This window comes from Amborella trichopoda, chromosome 8 (assembly GCF_054954075.1).
Source record: "Amborella trichopoda isolate Santa Cruz 75 chromosome 8, AtrichopodaSantaCruz75HAP2 v2.0, whole genome shotgun sequence".
Taxonomy (NCBI): domain Eukaryota; kingdom Viridiplantae; phylum Streptophyta; class Magnoliopsida; order Amborellales; family Amborellaceae; genus Amborella; species Amborella trichopoda.
The window spans coordinates 1,198,317-1,216,920 of record NC_142343.1 but is presented as its reverse complement, the minus strand read 5'-3'; the positions used below and the strand labels follow the sequence as shown (position 1 = coordinate 1,216,920).

General features: G+C 36.6%; 1 protein-coding gene across 5 annotated transcripts; it reads right to left on the bottom strand.

Annotated features, from left to right (window-relative positions):
* Positions 1 to 1,012: 1,012 nt before the first annotated feature.
* SYP31 (syntaxin of plants 31) lies at positions 1,013 to 16,714 on the bottom strand. 5 transcript variants are annotated; one of them, XR_016060242.1, is made up of 6 exons: positions 16,466 to 16,714; positions 13,440 to 13,690; positions 13,210 to 13,355; positions 5,909 to 5,996; positions 3,722 to 3,919; positions 1,013 to 1,517 (listed from the first exon to the last, which is right to left on the bottom strand). XR_016060242.1 is itself a non-coding variant. In XM_011626440.3 (6 exons), the coding sequence occupies exons 1-6, from the start codon at positions 16,686 to 16,688 to the stop codon at positions 1,358 to 1,360; spliced, it is 1,011 nt and encodes a 336-aa protein (XP_011624742.1). In that variant the 5' UTR covers positions 16,689 to 16,714; the 3' UTR covers positions 1,013 to 1,357. The 5 variants fall into 5 exon arrangements, 4 of the variants coding, with proteins under 4 accessions (XP_011624742.1, XP_020525171.1, XP_020525169.1 ...); XM_011626440.3 differs by having other exon boundaries at positions 5,909 to 5,941; XM_020669512.2 differs by having other exon boundaries at positions 1,013 to 1,512; positions 5,909 to 5,941.
* Between the last annotated feature and the right edge of the window lie 1,890 nt (positions 16,715 to 18,604).

Here is an 18,604-nt window from a genome sequence, read left to right as displayed (position 1 = left end):
ATCTTACCCAAATACTGATTGTGACCTAAATTTAGTGGTGGAGCTACCTCTATTCTTAGGGCCAAGTGTTTGATCCTAATGATGTGGACAATGAAGCTTCTTGGCCCCAGTTCTAAGGTCAAGGGCCCAAACCCTTCGCATACCTAACAAAATAAATGTAGATTTAGGCGGGCTTTTGGGTACAAGACTTAACTTAGGACTGTCAAACTAGGTGGTATGTTATGTAGGTTTAAGTCAATTTCAGGGTTCAACATGCTATATTAACCTGCCACAACAAGTAGACTCTGGGCAATAATTAAGAAAATGTCATAAGTATGGGAGCAACTCTCATCAATCGATTCAAAACGCGTGGGGTCTTTGATTTGATTCCCGAGAATATCATAACAAAGGAGACATGTACAAGTCCAGTGCAAAACACCCTAGAGTTCAGAGCTCTCAAAATCAACATTTAGGTTTTGGGTTTGGATCCACATTCCTGCCTAGGTCAAACACCATTTAGGCAACCGAAAAATAATAAGCACTAAGGAAAACTCCAAAGTGTCGTTGCAAGAAAGCACATCACTCAAATTTTAGGTTCAAGTTCCTACTTGCCCTACCGAATGTTATAAGGATCAAGCTCCTAAACCTAGTGTCATGGAACTCCCTGAGTGCCTTAGATGTAAGTGCTATGTGTGTGTTAAAGCCCAATTGTTTTACCCCAATAGCATTTAGCTGTTGACTTCTGCAAGTGCATTTTGGGTTCAAATCTCTAACTTGCCCTTCTAAAAGATGTATACCAGTTCGAGAATAATTTCAAGAGCAATGGTGACTCAATTGGGAAGTATCATTTTCGTGTAAATCTAGAGATTACAAATTGAAATTTGGAAGTTAGTGCGAGCTCTAGGAATGTTTCCTTAAAAAAGATCATGGATTGTGTCATGTCAGCTTTGAGCCAGCCAAAACTGAAGGAACATGATAAAGTGGAAGAAACAAGTGATGAGGTACACAATCATATTGTTCATATTGAAGTTAATAAACACAAGAACAAGAATTGGGATTTCTTAGCAATTGCAGTTCAATGTCCCCAAAGATGCTATTACAAAATGAAACCAAAGTCAAGATATAGAGATTTATACATATTATAATTCCATCTTATAGAGCAAGAAAAATTGGGTGGAGGAACATATTGTCCGCAATGAGTTTATTCACTATAAATCAGGACCATTCATCCAGCCGACTCTTCAATGAGAAAAGAAAGGTGGGCCCCACCAGCCTCTCAGGAGTGACAGGGTTTGTGAGATAGTGCAAGAAACCCACCTCACTATGCAGGAAATATACATAGAATGTAGATGAAACATTTGCTTCATGCTTCATAGAGTCATAGCACAAAGAACACAAACAGCAACATGAAAAAGATGAGGACAGCAAATATCTTGATTAGAAGCCACCTGTTTGAAGATATTGAATTTAAATGCTTCAAAAGAGAGCTCCGGGCTCCTTCCACATTAGAGAGTGACTCATCCACATTATCATCTATCCTGCAACATAATTGATTTGTTGGTCCACATAGAAGACTAAAAATCGCAAAGAGACTCAAAGCAGTGTCAGCAGAAATATAAATGCTTTTAATGGGCTATGGATAAAATTGGAGCATGGATATCCCTTTCCGAGTTGAAATTAAAACTAAAAATATTTCCATATTTTGTCAAGGATGTGAATTTGGTTGTCTTGGGGGGACCAAATGTGACCAAATTGTATATTTGGTCGAACGGGCAAACCCCTTAGTTAAGGGGATTACTATAGTCTGAAGTTTTTCAAATCATTTATTTACTTCAACATATGATCTATCAGAAAAAAATAAAATAAAAATAATATATATATATATATATATATATATATATATATATATAGAGAGAGAGAGAGAGAGAGAGCTTGTAGAATCCTAGGTCAGAAATGGGCTCGCGGCTAGGTGGTCAGGTGGCGGGGGGCCACAACGTGATGTCTTGAGTTCCATCCCATAATGTGATGTCTTGAGTCCCATGTAGGGGTCCGCTTCCGCCTAGGAATCTCGATCTCGCGAATCTCGATCTTGCGCTCCGAGTGACTGGATCTCGATTCCAAGCGCTTCCTTGCTTATTTGGATCCCGTATCTAGAGTTATGGGAACATGATTCCTATTATCTGGGAACGAGGTCCTAGCAAGCGGGATCCAGATCCATATGCCCAAGATCATGGCCTCAATATCATTCGGAACCACAATTCCATCATACCAAGAACCGAGTACCCTATACCATGGGAGTGAGATGCACCTATAAAGTTTATTTTATTCGTGTATAGTATTCGGTTTTCCTCAAATTTTCTACAACACACGCATTTTGCAATGACATTTGTGTCCAATTTTAAAGAAAGGCAACTAGACTAGGGACAAGATTAAAAGGAGGTTCAAAAGTTAGCCGTGTTGCAACTTTATTGTGAAGTGAGGTCACGCTCAATACACTTCATTACAATAAAAAGGATGTGTTACACAATTTGTTGATGAGTTGCACAATCGGTTAATGGTGCATTTCTAATGAAATAAGGTAATATTATGTACAAGTCTCCAAGTACAGTCGGAATGGGTTGCACATTGTAACCCATTGTAAACTATAATTGTATTGTAATACTGAACTGATCAGGTTGTTTCAGTGTTACTGTGTACCATCTTTATGTGGACGTCTATCAGCTTGGGTGATACATGAAAGGATGACAATGGGTGGATGGCCATTGGTTGTGGCATGTATGCTGTTCATGTGTAAGCAAAATGAATCCAAATAAGGTTCAAGGACCTGCAGCCCCAAACACTAAGAAATCACACCATCTTAAATGCTCAATGACTTTTCTCGCCAATCTTCTAAAGTTAATCACTTTAATCCTATTGGCAAAGGAAGAGAAAAAGAAAAAGAAATACAACCATATCTTTATATTCATGTTTGGGATCACATTCTTGGGGATTAGGGTTGATTAGAGCACAACCTTGGTAGAAAAGATGCATAACCCATAGTATTTCACTCCTCTATCCATTCCCCCCACTCTCTCTCCCTCTATCCACCCAAGAGCCCATTATTAACATAGCAAAAAATGGAACTCGCTCCCAATTTACAATATACTTGAAATAGTGAACTCCGGAAACTCCGATTCTAAGAACAGCACAATGCGATCCCTTATGGTAGGGAACCTGCTCCCGTCCATATAGAAATGCGCTCCCTAGAAGACATCCAACTTGTTCCCTTTCCTAGACCATGTGCGGAGCTCGCTCCGCCATCTAGGGAACTTCGAGATAGACTCGATCCGTGCTTGCATTCCCATTCCCGGAACTCCTCACGTTCCTGTTCCTGGTAACTATGATTCCTACCACAGGTAGGGGACTCCATCCCCACATTATGTCTTGATCTGATCGTACATGAAAGGGACAATTCAGTCAATCTTGGACGTGGAATTGATTGAAGTATTTCTTATTTTTTAGATTGATCTTGGATATAATTACAGATGACTTGAGAGTCTTGAGATCAAACAAGTTCTCCTATCATAGTGTTTTAGGCCATGGAACCAGTTGCACAATTCGGGGATGGTATATATATATATATATAAAGGTTCAACTCCTTTATCAATTAAAAGGGTTCTCTAGGTTGGAAAGAAGTATAGCTATACAATAAGATACAATACACTATCACAAGAGAAGACAACTAAGATAAAGAAAAGAAAACCTTATAGCCAGCTCCCCTTGCTGTGCCACCATAGTTGCCAACTGCGTGAATATGCCGCCCAATTCTGAAATTGTAGATTCCACATTCTGGAGAGCAACTGCCCTATTCTGCATATAATTTTCTTGTCGTGGAACTGTCTGTTGTAACATTTGCATTTCCATATGGTGGGATGGTGGGGTGTCCCCAGTCAACCTTCGCCTGAAATGGCAAAGGTTCAATGCATGCTTATGGTTGTGTCAGGGAAAATGTATATTTATAAGAAAATGCATATTTACTGATAGAAGCAACGTATTAGTGCAATTATAAAAATATAGACAGCACAACAGTGTATGAGACATGGTGAAAAATTATCCAAGTAGTAATGCATCAGAACACAATAAAGTAGAAGAAATATGCACATTTTACGACTTTTAATTAATTCTTTTGGTTGGGGGAGTATGTCGACATTTGACTGGTGATAAAAGGGCTTTATTGCATAAGAAAGAGATCACAATTAGCGGTGAGAATTGACCCGATCCGAATCTGAAACCCGGATTTCAAGCCCTATTCGGATCCGGGTATGGACCCAAAATTTGAATCTGAAATCCAGATCCGGATCCAAAAGTCAAAGATGAATTAAAATCCGGATCGGATTAGGGGTGCAGGTGGATCGGATCCGGATTTGACCCGGATCCAAATCTGGATCCAACCCTTTTTTTTTAAATAGTAAATTTTTATTTTATATATATAATTTTTTTAAAAAATAGTATAGATATCATCCAGATCCGAACCTGAATCTAGATCTGATGTATACGATTCAGATCCGATTAGGATCCGAAACCAATGTATACTATTTGGATCCAGATTTGAATATCCAGGATCAAGTTTGGACCCGATCCGATATATACTATTCGGATTTGGATCTGGCCCCGATACAACCCGTTGTCACCCCTAATCACAATGAGGGAAACATCCAGACAAATTCAGAATTGTTGCATTCTATGCAAATTCCCTTACTACTTTCCAGGCGTTCCTCTCCATACCCGCCAACCTGAACATCCGTTGACATTAACTCCAACCTGCCCTCCTATAAGTATATCCATGCTCCAGTGATGTTAGACAATGGAACCAAGCCCTTATCGGTCATTCTCCAAAATCTCTATCCTTATGCACTGTTCCCACTCCTAAAAGTATCTGTAAGTTTTCCAAACCACTCACATCATCTCTCAAGATTGCTCCACGGCGATAACGAGGAAACATAGCAACTTTCATTGCCATGTTGCACTATATGAGCTTCAACATTCACATTAATGGATAAGTTCCCATCTGGATAGTAACTTATTGTCTCTCAACCATGCAGCAGTAGTTCCATAGATTTGCCCTACATGTCACTCCTTTAGCCTGATGTAACCCTGCTCCAGCAACTAGCATAGGCTATCAACCTTTGGTTGGCTCCTCCCCACTTTCCTCACCCATCAAGAAAGGCATGTTCTCTCCATCTTCATGTATGTTTAGAATACCATTGAAGGATTTATTTGTGTTCAATTGAGTGATGCTACAATTGAATTGGAATGAGGGTCAAAAAGGAAAATAATATGGGTGCAGTTTATATAAGATTGCAATCTTACTTGTAGGATAGTGTTAAATCTACACGATCCAAATAAAATGAATAGTATAGACTATTGCAACCTTACTTCTACAAATAAGATTGCAATATTATATAATTTTTTTTCCAAATAATATATAATAAAGAATAAAATGTCAAGGTTACATCTTGATTGATGCAGATGCTTAAGCCAATGGTGCTTGTCTAACTCTAAGGCCTACGTCTCAAGGCATATGCTTCTTGAACGATAGAGGCCACCCATCTCACAAGACCTTGGTGCTCAATCCTCAACAGAGGCTCAAGGCTGCTTGAGTGACATGAGCCTCATTTTCTTTGAAAATGTATACCAGACCCGTGCTTATACATGATTTTGTAATCACAGTTTTGCAATCAGAAGCCAGTTATAGAATGATGTTAGTAGCAATTTCCATCGCTGATCATTCAAATCCATTTTGCATCCACCTATAGCAAATTACTTGATTCATCAAAGGAAACTACCAAAAGAACAGTATGTCTTACAGTTTCAAACTTTACCCAAATCAAGTTCTTTGGGAAGGAAATGTGTTAGAACCATATAGAACAATATAGAAGAGAAGACACACCTAAGTTGATTACTGGTTGAAGCACCATTGGCCCTGCAAGGCAGACCAATGAGCAGAGTGAGATCCAGCCATGCCAATATATAGTATTCTGAAAGAACATAAAATATAAAACATTGGACATCTCCATGGCCAGCATATGTTTTTTATGCAATCAAAAGAAAGTTGAAAAAGCACAGAAATATCTTGAAATGCTTAAAAAATTAAAAAATTAACTCATACTGTCTATTTAGCAGTTGCATGTATATAATGTAGCAACAAGCCATTTCAAATTATTTGCGATATATAACAGTCATACGTAATACTTCAAAATAAAGCATCTCAGCTGAGACCTAAGTTCATGGTCAAAAGCACTATGATTTGATTTTAAATTATGAAATATAGAACTGTATAATTACACTACAGCAACAGCATGACATTAATTCCTGAATTAACATAATATTGATTCCTGAATGATTACATTCGAAGAGAAAAAAAATTGAAAAATACATAATAATGTTGCATCAAACAGATCCAATTAGTATCATCACCTAAATGATTATTTCAGATGAAACTTCCATTGAAACTTCTAAAACTTTGTGGGACCCCCTCCCCCCTCCCCCTCCCCCCTCCCCCTGTGCTATTCTACAACAAGCTCCTTTTAATTTATATAAAACAAGCCCATGATAACATGTGCACAAGCCTGGCAGGTTGAGTGGAGCTTCAATTAATTGAGTCGAAGAAATTGCCCAACATAAAATACAGAAGTGAAATCATCCAAAAATAAAGCTCTATTAAATACCAAAACATTTGACACAGTCTGCCATTTTCTTCTTTTTTTCCCTAGGCAGCCGGCCTGGCATAGGGTGCCTAGCAAGCTAGGCAGGCAAGTGGAACCTCAGGTGCCGTAAGATGACAAATTTTCAGAAATATGCACATATGTGCAGTCCAAATGCATAAATATGCAGATATTTATGTCAATTTTGTATTTTTTTGCATTTATATATATTTTGACTGACTTTTTATGGAAAAGGATTGTATACAGTGAGACCATTTACTTTTGATACAAGGTGGTCACAATTCCTTACAACCCTTTGATGTGAAATTTGATAGCTTAGATGTGTCAAAGTTCAAGAAAATTTCTTTTGAAGTTTGAGCTTGGTCAATGGAATAATTGAAATTGGTTGGTCAAGATTAATGTGACCACCTTGTATCAAAGGTAAATGGTCCCATCCTATACTTTCCCTTATGCAAATATACACCATGAAAGTTGAAACATGCTCTATCTGATTCCATGCACCTATAAATCTGAAAGGCTAACATCTTCAAAAAAAGAAATGTTGAAACATGTTCAAAACTTCAAATCATTGAAATTTAGTGGACCTTAAACAAGTCTATAGTGTATTAGTCTCCAACTCTCATACTCCAAAGTGGCCTATGTTGCATGGGTACTGGTATCTGTGTCAATGTAGGACATGGGTATGGGGTATCCGATTCTTCGAGCCCCAAAACTAGGATTCGGCTATATTTTTTTATTTATTTGTCATTGAATGCAAAGTATGAAAAGAAATAGCAAGTTCTTCTTTTCTTCAATTCATAAAAAAAGAATCTAGTGCTTGCTAATGAATGCAAGGCTAGAATTAAATAAATTCTAATTCCATTTATGTGATTGATATCAAAAACAGCAATTTCTAGTGCTCTTGAATATGAAGAATCCAGAAGAATCCGTACCATGCGTGTGTCCATAAGTGTTTGACACGGGTATGAGACTCTTGTCGATAAATCCATGTAACATATTAGTGGCATACAATCACTCATAGACATAGAATCAAAGTTTCCAATAAGACCAATACAAAATGATGCAATATTAAAGATCAGATGAAATGCAAAAGAAAAGAAAGAGGAGAGAAATTTTTATGTTTTTCACCAAAAAATCCTCTAATACCCTCACTAGCACTCCCAATAAGATTACAAAAGCTTTTGGATGATTATTCAAACTTTACAATTGTTTTTTATTCAAAAAATTTGAAAAAAAAAAAAAAAGGAAGAAGAAGAAGAAAGAAGAGAAAAACAATTTTTGGGTGTTTGTAGTTGGGATTGAATTTATTTTTTAATTTTTAGCTCTGGGGTTTAGAATAACCCCAAATAAACCTTTTTCCCACTTGATGGGTCAAAAGACCCAAAATGCCCTTCAAGGGCTAATTTTTTTCCACCAAACTAGCGCCAGTTCTTGAGTGCCAGACCAGTACTACCTTCTGGCAGACTGGCACCCGCCTAGCCTGCCTGGGCAGTAGCCCACCTGGATGGGTGCCTAGGGATTGGCACCCTGAATATGCCCGCACAGGCCTAGACGAGGTGACCTAGGGCCCCACCTAGGCGCTAGGCAGGCTGTTTTTTAAAACAATGTGCACTACAAATGACAAGTTCGGCCATAGAAATTTCAAATCGCAAACAAGGTAATGAGGTCTTTAAAAGGATAATGCTTGCTTATGCCAAAGAAATAAACTAAACTCTTACTTATGCCAAAGAAAACAACTAAACTCTTAATTTTAGTACTTACAGGAAATGACTTAAATCTTGGGATCAACAAATAGATAAAATGAATATCTTCATTAGGAATTAGCCTTTGGTCTAGTGGTAAGACACTAAATTTGAATGTCAGGTTCAAGCATTGCAAATTGTCACAAAAAATACACCATCCTCACTTTTTATAAATTCACAAGAATCATACATTGTCTTTTTTAAATATTCTATCGAAGTACATAAAATCAGAATATATGCTGATTCAAAATGCATGTTCATAAATCTCTTTTTTATTTTAACAACAACATGAACAAACAAACAACAAGAAATGCATGTTCAAGTAATGCATGTTCACAAATCTCAAGTTTCATTTTTTTTTTTTTTATTCAATTTCAGGATTTTTTTTTTTTTTATTTTTTGGAAATTTTCAATTTGTACAATTCACCTATTTTTTTATTTCTTTAGATAAACTTTATAGATGAAAGAACAAAATTGTACATAAAGCTCAAAATAGTACGGATATGACCCTGAGGAGAAAAACTATACAACACAACTGCAGTCATTGTGGGGAGTAGAAACCCCATTGTCGCTCAATCCACCAACCAACTTAACAACGTCTGTGCACATGATGGAAGGCTTAACTGTCTCAAAAAATTATTCAGTAAAGTTTGTAATCCAACAGGAACCAGGGGTTATTCTAACCTGTTATATGACATTGAGGATGTAAAATATCTATACAGTTGCATCCATTATAGAGAGTAGAAACCCCACTGTGGGTCAACGCATCACTCAACAACACCTCCATGCACATAAAGGAATATCTCCACATTGCCGACAATCACAAAAATCTATTCAGTGATGTTTGTTATCCTCTAGGAGCTAGGGGTTATTACTAACCTGTTATCAAATTGAATCATCAAATTGAATCACCTTTTACCATCCAGGGCCCAGAGAACATAGAATTTGGGACACATAAATTTGCCCTTGCAACCACCACCAACGTCCCCTACCCCTATCCCAATAAAAGCTTTTCATTTACGTACAACTTATCCTTGATTAATCCCCAGGCCCATGCAGGACCCCTATTGAGACAAGAGCAGCCATCGAGGCTAAGCTTTAGAACCCCAACCAAATCACCAGAGTCCCAACTAGGGGTTCCCATAGCCACTAGAGTCCTACATTATTACATGGGTTCTCTACCCTATTCCCTTTAAGCACCTCCCCAGTTAAGGCTCATGAGGAATCATTTATCATCTAATTGTGTGCTCCAACCTTTTTGTCCCTTCCAACCATCACCCTAAATTCTCTCCTTAAAGAAGCCCAACAAACTGCACTCCAAGAAAGGTTTGCTATTCAAAAACTAAAGAAGATTAAAATAGACTCAACTGCTGATGTAGTCCCGAATTAGCCAAGAAAATGCTTCCAAACCCTCTTTTGAACTCCCAATTTTACCTATAAAACACTCCCAAAACTCTTTTCTGGCCTCTAAATGAACTTTTTTTTTTTCTGACAAGGTTACATAGGACTGGAACTTGAGACGTTGGGTTATGAAAACCTAGTCTGTACCGTCTTGACCCAAGCCTGTTTCCTGGCCTCTAAATGAACATTGAACAAGCAGATGTTGCATAATCACCACCTTTTAACACTAACATGTAAGTCCCTAGTGCCACAGAGGGCATATTGAGGGAATTGACAGGAAAGATGATATGCGACTCCCAGATCCATATCCACCTTTGGAAGTTGAAAAAGTACCACCTTTAATCCAACATTTGAAACATCATTTTCAACTATTGAACCTCTCTTCCTCTCATGAAGCAGGAAAAAAGTACGACCTTTAAATTAACAACTGAAAGATCATTATTAAATATTCTCTCTCTCTCTCTCTCTCTCTCTCTCTCTCTCATGCATGTACATCCACACTCAGAGCATAACCAACCCCACTATCAATTGCAGGGAAAATAGTCTCGAGAAGCTCAAGCCATGCATCCTGAACCATGGCCCCTAAGTAACACCTTCCCCATCATTTGCACCTTTGGAAATCTTGGAAACTAAGTCCAGCTTGCCGGTCATTTGCCACTCAATCACCTACTCATCCCAAGATTCCCAAAACATCAGACAATAGTCCACAATAAAGATTCCCCATGTCCTCCCCGATACTCCCGTCCCATCAATGACCAAACCAATAAAGCCTTATTAATTTCATCCAACCCCTCTTGCCTAGTTCCACATTCTCTTTAGTCTGACACCTTCACCTGACCCAAAAGGATCCAAAACTCCTCTCCTCCATCCCAAATGAGCTTGTCACGCCCCAAGAATTTACAATACTGATATTCCTGAGATGTGACAGTCAAAACATATATACATCTCTTTTTAGGACAAATTTATAATGGCGAATTCTTACAAAGTAACAAAAGAAAGTTTAAGCACAACTACAATATCTTCCAGAGTTGATCTTGACGAACACTCAAAATGAAACCGCAGTTATCCTGAAAAAAATGTTTACCATAATCTGATGAGTTTGACTACTCAGTAAGTGATCATCATAATCCTAAAAATAATCATGGTTGAAAGATATCAATATTTTCAAAAAGGAGATCTATTAACAGAAATGCATCAACAGTTTCACTTTCAAAAATGCAAAATTAAGTATAATTCGAATAATTGAAATGCATATAACATTTTAACGTCAGTGCATAATTCAAAAGATTTCACAAAATACCCTACTGACGTCCCAAATAGGTCACATATATACCCCATCAGCGTCCTGATGGGTCCACTTAATCCCTATCGGCGTCCCAGATAAGTCCACTTAATCCCTACAGGTCCACTTATACCTCACCGACGTACCGGATGAGTCCACTTAATCCCTACCGACGTACCGGATAGGTCCACTTATACCTCACCAGCGAACCGGATGAGTCCACTTGCATACTTAAAGTATTTCTAAATCTCTTTAAACATTCGAAAGCAGCAATATCATGTACTCAACATATCACTGAAATTATTAATATGAATTTCACTGAAACCATTAATAACAGTCACTTTCAATAACATTTCAAAAATACCCAGTCAAATATTTTGGGCTCAAATTTAGAAAGGTAGCAGTTCGTAAAGACATTTTAACATAATTGCCAATTTGCAAATAAACATTTCACAGACAATGCTATAATCAAATGCAAAAATATCAGTTTTCAAATAATAAGGCAGTCATTTACGCATGAATTTTACAATGTCTAAATATTCAAAAACAGTAAAAAGAAATCTTACAATTTTACTAAAAGCAGAAATATCAAATTTATTTCTAAGAATTTACAGCATTTAAAATTTCTAATATAGATAAAATATCACAATTTTATTAAAAATATTATTTTTCAAAATAATAAGGTCGCTTGAGCATAAAATTTATCGGGCCTAAAATTCATGATAATAAGCAAAAGTAATTATTTCATTTCATTTTTAAAAAGAACGGATTATTTTTCAAGATAATGAAGTCACTTACCTAAAATATTTGAGAAGGAGCTTTTGATAAAAATTCGGCTAGAGAGAGGAGCTCACTGTGTTTGTAAGAGGGAGCGCGAGAAAGGAGTTGTTAGGCGACATCTTATCTTTCTTCCTATTTAATTTCTTTAAAACGCCTCCATCTCATGTATGAGGTGTCGCGTAATCGACCGCCTTTAACACCTGAAAACCACGTCCACTAAAGGACGCGGCAAGGCAGCAAAAGCTTAAACCAAATGAAGGTAAAAGCTTTTGACAAGTAGTGATGGTCCCTAAGGACCATCATGCTTATATGGACCATCACTTATTGAAAGTTTCTTTTCTTCCTTTTTTTTTTTTTTTTTTTAAATGAAAGTTTAGGATTGTTACAGAACTCTTGCGTCAAACTTTCCAGTTTCTTCATAACTGAGATGGCCATCTAAAATAGGGACAAGAAAAGTTTTGAAACCTAGAAATGACATTAATAAGAGAGATTGCACCTATGTCCACTTGCCTCCAAGAAAAAAAATCAAATCCACCACCATCACCAAAAGCAATTGGCTGTTCCATAAGGCCAACCACCAAGGGAACCTCAAATTATCATATCAATAGCACTACCAAAGCAACAATCATACACAAAAACAATCCTAAATATGCTTTTGAAATAGAAACCACCACTACAACCATCAACCCTGCAATATCTGTTAGTGCTGATATCTCAACATGCATTCTGCAAACATGTTTCAAAAAATTATTTATGTTACACGGGTATACGAATTTCTTGGGTTATTTAAGAAAGTTGACTCCCTCATCTAAGTGAAACTCAACCCAGTGGTGAATTGAGCTTCAAAGACATGTATACAAGACTGGAGGATTGTGAAATAACCTAGCATATGTAGCAAAACAAAAACATCCATCCGATCATTCATCCTCATGAAGTCGAGGATGCAAAATTCACAGTGCAGCAAAAGGAGAAGGTCCCTCATTATAAAATGAGCTACTTAGTGCCTAACAGAGATACCTTAAAGGTGGAGTGGGTAAATAGCTAAAACTTGGAAGTAATAAGGTGATTCATAAGAGCAGGTACAGACAATTGAAGACAAAAGGCCAACAATTTGCACGTATGGAAAACAAGTCCACCATGTGCTAACGCAACTAAGGGCAAGGCACCACTGTTCCTTAATTATAATGTCACCTTAGCTATCACCCTCATAATTTATATGTACATGAAATTTGGATCGTTTAACTACCGTCACAAAATAACCAACTACAGTGAACCAAATAAGGACAAACAGATTTCAGGAATTTTATAGGAAGCAACTTACATAGGAGCTGGTAAATTTCCAGATGCATTAGATAAATTTGACCATGGAGGAGGTTCAGAAACTGACTTTGATTGTTGAGTAAACGGATTCTCTCTCAATGCATTTGCCGAGAAGATTTGCTTCCTATTTTCGTGGGCTTTAATATTCTATACAAACAAATATTTAGCCTAGTAAGAGCGCATTAAATGGAAAGACATCAAAAACAATCTGCAAAATTAAAAAAAATGCACCTCTGTCCTTGTAGTCAAAACATCTTTAAACTCTTTTGTAGTTCCCATAAGTCTATTCTTCAAATCATCAACAATAGTGGTTGAATGACCAACTCTATCATTTGAAAAATTACCATCTGCAATTTCAGAGTTTTGAAGAGCTTGCAAGTCTGAAACAGCAATATTTAATGCTTGGATGTCATTTTTTATAAAAGCAGTGAGTTCTTGTATCTCTTCAACTGGATCGTCAAAAATAGATGACCTTTTTGCCACTGCAAACCAAGAAACAAATAGCACCGAGAAGCAGAAAAGTAAGTTAGTATTACCTAGAAGTTTCACCCAAGATGGTAGTAACCTTGGATTTTGGAACCCCCTGGAAACACATGTAACTGTCTAATAGGCAGTAACATACAACAAGTAAACCTATTTCTCACCATAAATACTCAAAGCTGACTACAGATGAAACTATAACAATCGAAGACATGGAGGAAAACAGAAATAAAGGATTATATCAAGTTTGAAAAGAATTCATACTTATTTCTTCATAGGAATAGTATGTTGTTAAACAACCTTCGAACAAAAATTTTTCTCCTCATGGAAATTAAAATTAAGAAATTAATAGAGTTTAGCATCTTTCTTAATGAATTCTAACATATCTACGCAAATAAGGATGCAGTTCCTTATGAAAAAAAGTAAAGCTTCACCTCAAAACCTCATCCAGAAAGTACTTCGGGTATGGGAAATCCAAATGATGGCCCTAAAATCTATTTCTGCCACCGATTATAAATTTTTTTGCTAAAAAAAAGTACAAATTTGGTAGATCCATGAATACTTGAAAATGGACGGTCTAGATAATGTGTTGCAATATACACTAGTTTTAGGCCTTGAAAGCTGAATTTGTTTTCACAACCATAATGGTCAAGGTTGATATTACCGAATTGAAGGTTTCCAATGCTGGAACTACAATTATCAGTGAGTTCTAAGGTAAGGCTATACTTTTTCCATAAGGCTAAGCCTTTTTTAACCTTCTCCAAAAAAATAACGGACTTTAGTATCAATGCTTTCATCAATTTTCATCAATGAAAACAAGATGTACACAAGTTTTACAATCCCTTGAAGATTAAGAAACCTTTCATAAAGATTAACATATTGTAGCTGAGTAAAGAGTCTTCTCATGATTACTAAGACATTTGGTCTGCTCCAGGGCCTAAGAAATACCTAAAAGAGAGCTTTTTCGATAATTTGGGTCGATAATCCAAGAAAATAGAGAGCTTGAAGAAGATATCGCACAAAATTAGAGCTGGGTGGGCGAAGTGGAGATGTGCATCCAGAGTTTTATGCGATCATCGCATACCAATGAAGTTGAAGGGGAAGTTCTAAAGGACAACTGTGAGATCAGCCTTGCTTTATGGGAAGCAATGTTGGGCGGTCAAGAAACAATATACCCATAGGGTGAGTGTAGTTGAGATGAGGATGTTGAAATGGATGAGTAGCAAGACAAGAAGGGATAGAATTCGAAATGAATACATTCGAAAGAACTTAGGTGTGGCTTCAATAAGCAATAAGATAGGGAAAGTAAACTTAGGTGGGCAGGTCATGTGCAGCGTAGCCCAATATTTTTGGTTCAAGTGGAAGGCTCCAAAAGGGTAAGGGGAAAGTAAAAAAGGCCACAGATGGAAGTAGTGAGAAAAGATATAGGGACTAAAAGTATTACTGAGAGTACGGCCCTTGATCGAGGAGAATGGGGGAACAAGATTCATGTAGCTGATCCCAAATAGTTTGAATGGGGCTCTAATAATGACGATGATGATGATTCGGTCCGTTCCATCCTACCCATGAGTAAGCCCCATTTCTTAACCTTTTATTTGAAAAAGACCGAGGCACACCACAATTCACTTTCAAAGTTAAAAACAAAACCAGTTTTTTCTTTAGGTCTTGATTAAAAATACTCAAGAACACCATCTACTCAAGAATAAGGCGTCCACCCAAACTCACCCCTAGTGAATTGTTAATATAAATTTGAATTAATCGGAGCTTTTTACTAGTTTGAAGTTCAATCAAGAAAACCAAAGCATGAAAACTACCTAGCAATCAACTGATTAGATTGGCACAAAATCAAGACAAACAGAAAGTGCATTTCATCTATAAAAAAAATGAAGAAAAAAGAAAGCCTTAAAAGAACATCTATAATTTCCCATTCTGTTTATACATCAGAATGCGAAGCTAAACAAAGATTTCTAGTGCCAGAGGATCCAGGCCTCAACCTTACTTTTCAGTCATGATAATTTGCCAAACAATTTATATGTCGAGTTTAAAAAACACATTCTTGTATAATGGTCACTTTTTCAAAGAGAAATTAATTACACCATTTCAATAAAAATAAATGTTGCATTCAACACCATCTAAATTGCAGCATAATGGATAACCTAATTTGTGGTCTAGGTAATAAATGTCAGGGTATATTATCAGTCGGGTTTCTTAGTAGGTTCCAGTGTAAAAGAAAAGGACTCAGGTTGTGACCAGATAGCCGGTTCTCATGTGTCGGGTTCCAGATTTAGCAGTCTGACTCAGGCGAGTCACAGTCGGACTCACTGAGTTTACCAATACTGATAGGTTATATTTCTGGAGGATATCTTCTTCCAAATATAGAAGGAATTAGGGGAAAAAAATGGACAAATTTTTTTCGGAACTCATGCTTCATGCTCAACAAAACATGCATTATGAAAATAACACATCATACATAGCTGTGATAACAGTCGCAATAACTAATTTATCACGGTAATCTTCATCCTCGCAGTAAATTGAAAAATATTATCAGACAACCATTTTATTCATGATAAAATCACAATAAATATGACTTTTTGATAACAAGCATTACTAAATTTGCCCTCCAAATGGATGGATGTTTTTACATATCACAACTAAATCACATACAGAAAAATAATCCCAATGATATCACAATTCCATTATCCAAAACGAACAAATTAAACTAAAAGTATCATGAAATCACAGCTCAAATGGAACACTAATCCAACACAAACACTCACATTTTGCTAGCCTCCCAATCTTCTGAGAAGCCTCATGAATTCCAAGCCCGATCCTCGATGCCCTCTTATTGAAATCAGATTGAGATGATATGGTAGAAGAAGAGGCCTCTGGTTCTATGCCTGACCTATTTCCGGACAAATCGCTGGATTTCTTCAATCTCTCCGACAAAGAATGGAACTCAAAGGTTCTGTCCCGGTAGGATGAAGCACTAGAAGATGCCATTAAAGGAAAAAGCTCGTTTAAAGGCCCTAACAAAACGGCAAGACACTGCAAAAACTCAAGAAAGAGAGAAAAACCCAAGAAAAATTCACAGAGAAGAAAGAAACCCCAGGAATGCTACGATTGAATTGAAAACCCTGAAAAAAATTGCCCTAAAGATCCCAAGCCAGGGGTCAACAAACGAATTGGAAAGAACGAGAAAAAATCGTACTGTTGAACATTTTGGAAATCGTGTCATATATAAAGTAGGGGAGAAAGAATTTCGAAATTTCGAATATCGGAGAGGTAAAAATGACAAGAGCAATGCGCGTATAGGAGGTCCAGCCGGACCTCGTAAAAATACATGATCGGCCGTCCAAAAATATAGTCTACTACCCTCCATCGACCATAGGCCACCCTTATATCAACTTTTTCCTACTAAGAAACCACAGAGCTTTTGGTAGTATTATTTACGCCTTTACTCTTGTACGTGTTTCGATGACAATTAATGTCATCAAGAGTAGGTTCGTAAAAGATCTGAAATTAATATACTTTGCTATATTATTATTTTATTATCTGATGTACATAAATCTTGTACTATAAATAATATTATGTCATTATTCAACTTTTTCTCTCATTTTCAGTTTTTGTAGTTTTTTTTTGCTAAATTATGTTTTTTTTTTAAATTACTTTGAATATAGTAAAATCATTTTTTCAAAAAAATAACTTTTCATGTAATATTGCCTAGATGTTTATGTCAAAATTTGTTACGAGAGATACTAATAAACGACAGATAATTCATTATCATGATAATTTTATGAAAACAATTAATTATCATAAGGAGTAAATCCAAACAACCCCCTATTTATCTCACCGAAACACCTCATGGGGCTTTTTCTTACTTTTAGAACCACAATAACCCTTTTACACCAAAGGATGAGGTTTTTATGAGTCAACTCATATGTATATATGTGTCTCTTCTCTAAAAAACATGTTTAAGATAGACTTTTTACCCAATTTTTTAAAGATTCATGATCTAGGCCAACGTGATCATGAACATGAAAAAACCAAATTCAAATCTAAAATACACCCTCCTGCCGGGAACTCTTTTTGCACTGTTTATGTTACATTTTTATCTGGGCCACTTTATGCCATGTCCATTTTTTTGTGGGTCAATGGTCGCTTGCACCGGATGACTCATAAAAAAAAACTTTTCTTACACCAAATTCTCTCTTTCTCAAGAAAGGCATTATTTTACCGGCCAATATGTGTTAGTATTTACAAGGATCTCTCTCTTAAGAAAGTCACTATTCTACCAGCCAAATGTGTAAGTATTTACTTGGATTCAAGTGTTAAAAATACCAACTTTAGAGTTGGCTTTTCAGACATGATACATCTATCTATTATTTAAACTAAAGAGAAGATGAGATATTAGGTGATGTTAAAAGTTATTCGATAGTAATATTCCGCCTAACAAGAACAATATAAGTTTTGAAGTGATAAATGTGGCCCTCATATACGTAGTCTATAGGTGCACCCTATGGACACCATACAATCATGTCTATGTTACATAGCTTAGAACTTCGTTTTTTCTTTGATTGATCCATGGGCCCCACCATCTAAGGTTCTTTCTTCCCTATCCATCCTCCATCTTCACCCCTATAAACACAAAATGACTTTTTATTTTTGCTCTTAATGAAGATATGAGGCTTAATTAAGAACTAATTGACTTTTTCAACTTAAAAACCCACTTGAATTCTTAAAATGATCGCGTCTTTGGGCTTAGTTCAAAATTAATTGACTCATGCAACATGAAAACTGACACTAAGGGCATGTTCGGTATGCGAGACAATATTGTCATGGAAGCATCTTCACATGAAATACTTCCCTCATGTGATTAGTTGTGGAAAATTTTTTAGACTTATTTTTTCACACTAATC

Coding starts and splice junctions, on each gene's coding strand:
- SYP31 (XM_011626440.3), bottom strand. CDS start 16,688: ATGGCATCTTCTAGTGCTTCATCCTACCGGGACAGAACCTTTGAGTTC. Junction 13,356..13,439: donor TTTTGACTACAAGGACAGAG/GTGCATTTTTTT, acceptor TTGTTTGTATAG/AATATTAAAGCCCACGAAAA. Junction 1,518..3,721: donor CAAGGGGAGCTGGCTATAAG/GTTTTCTTTTCT, acceptor ATTATGTTGCAG/GATAGATGATAATGTGGATG.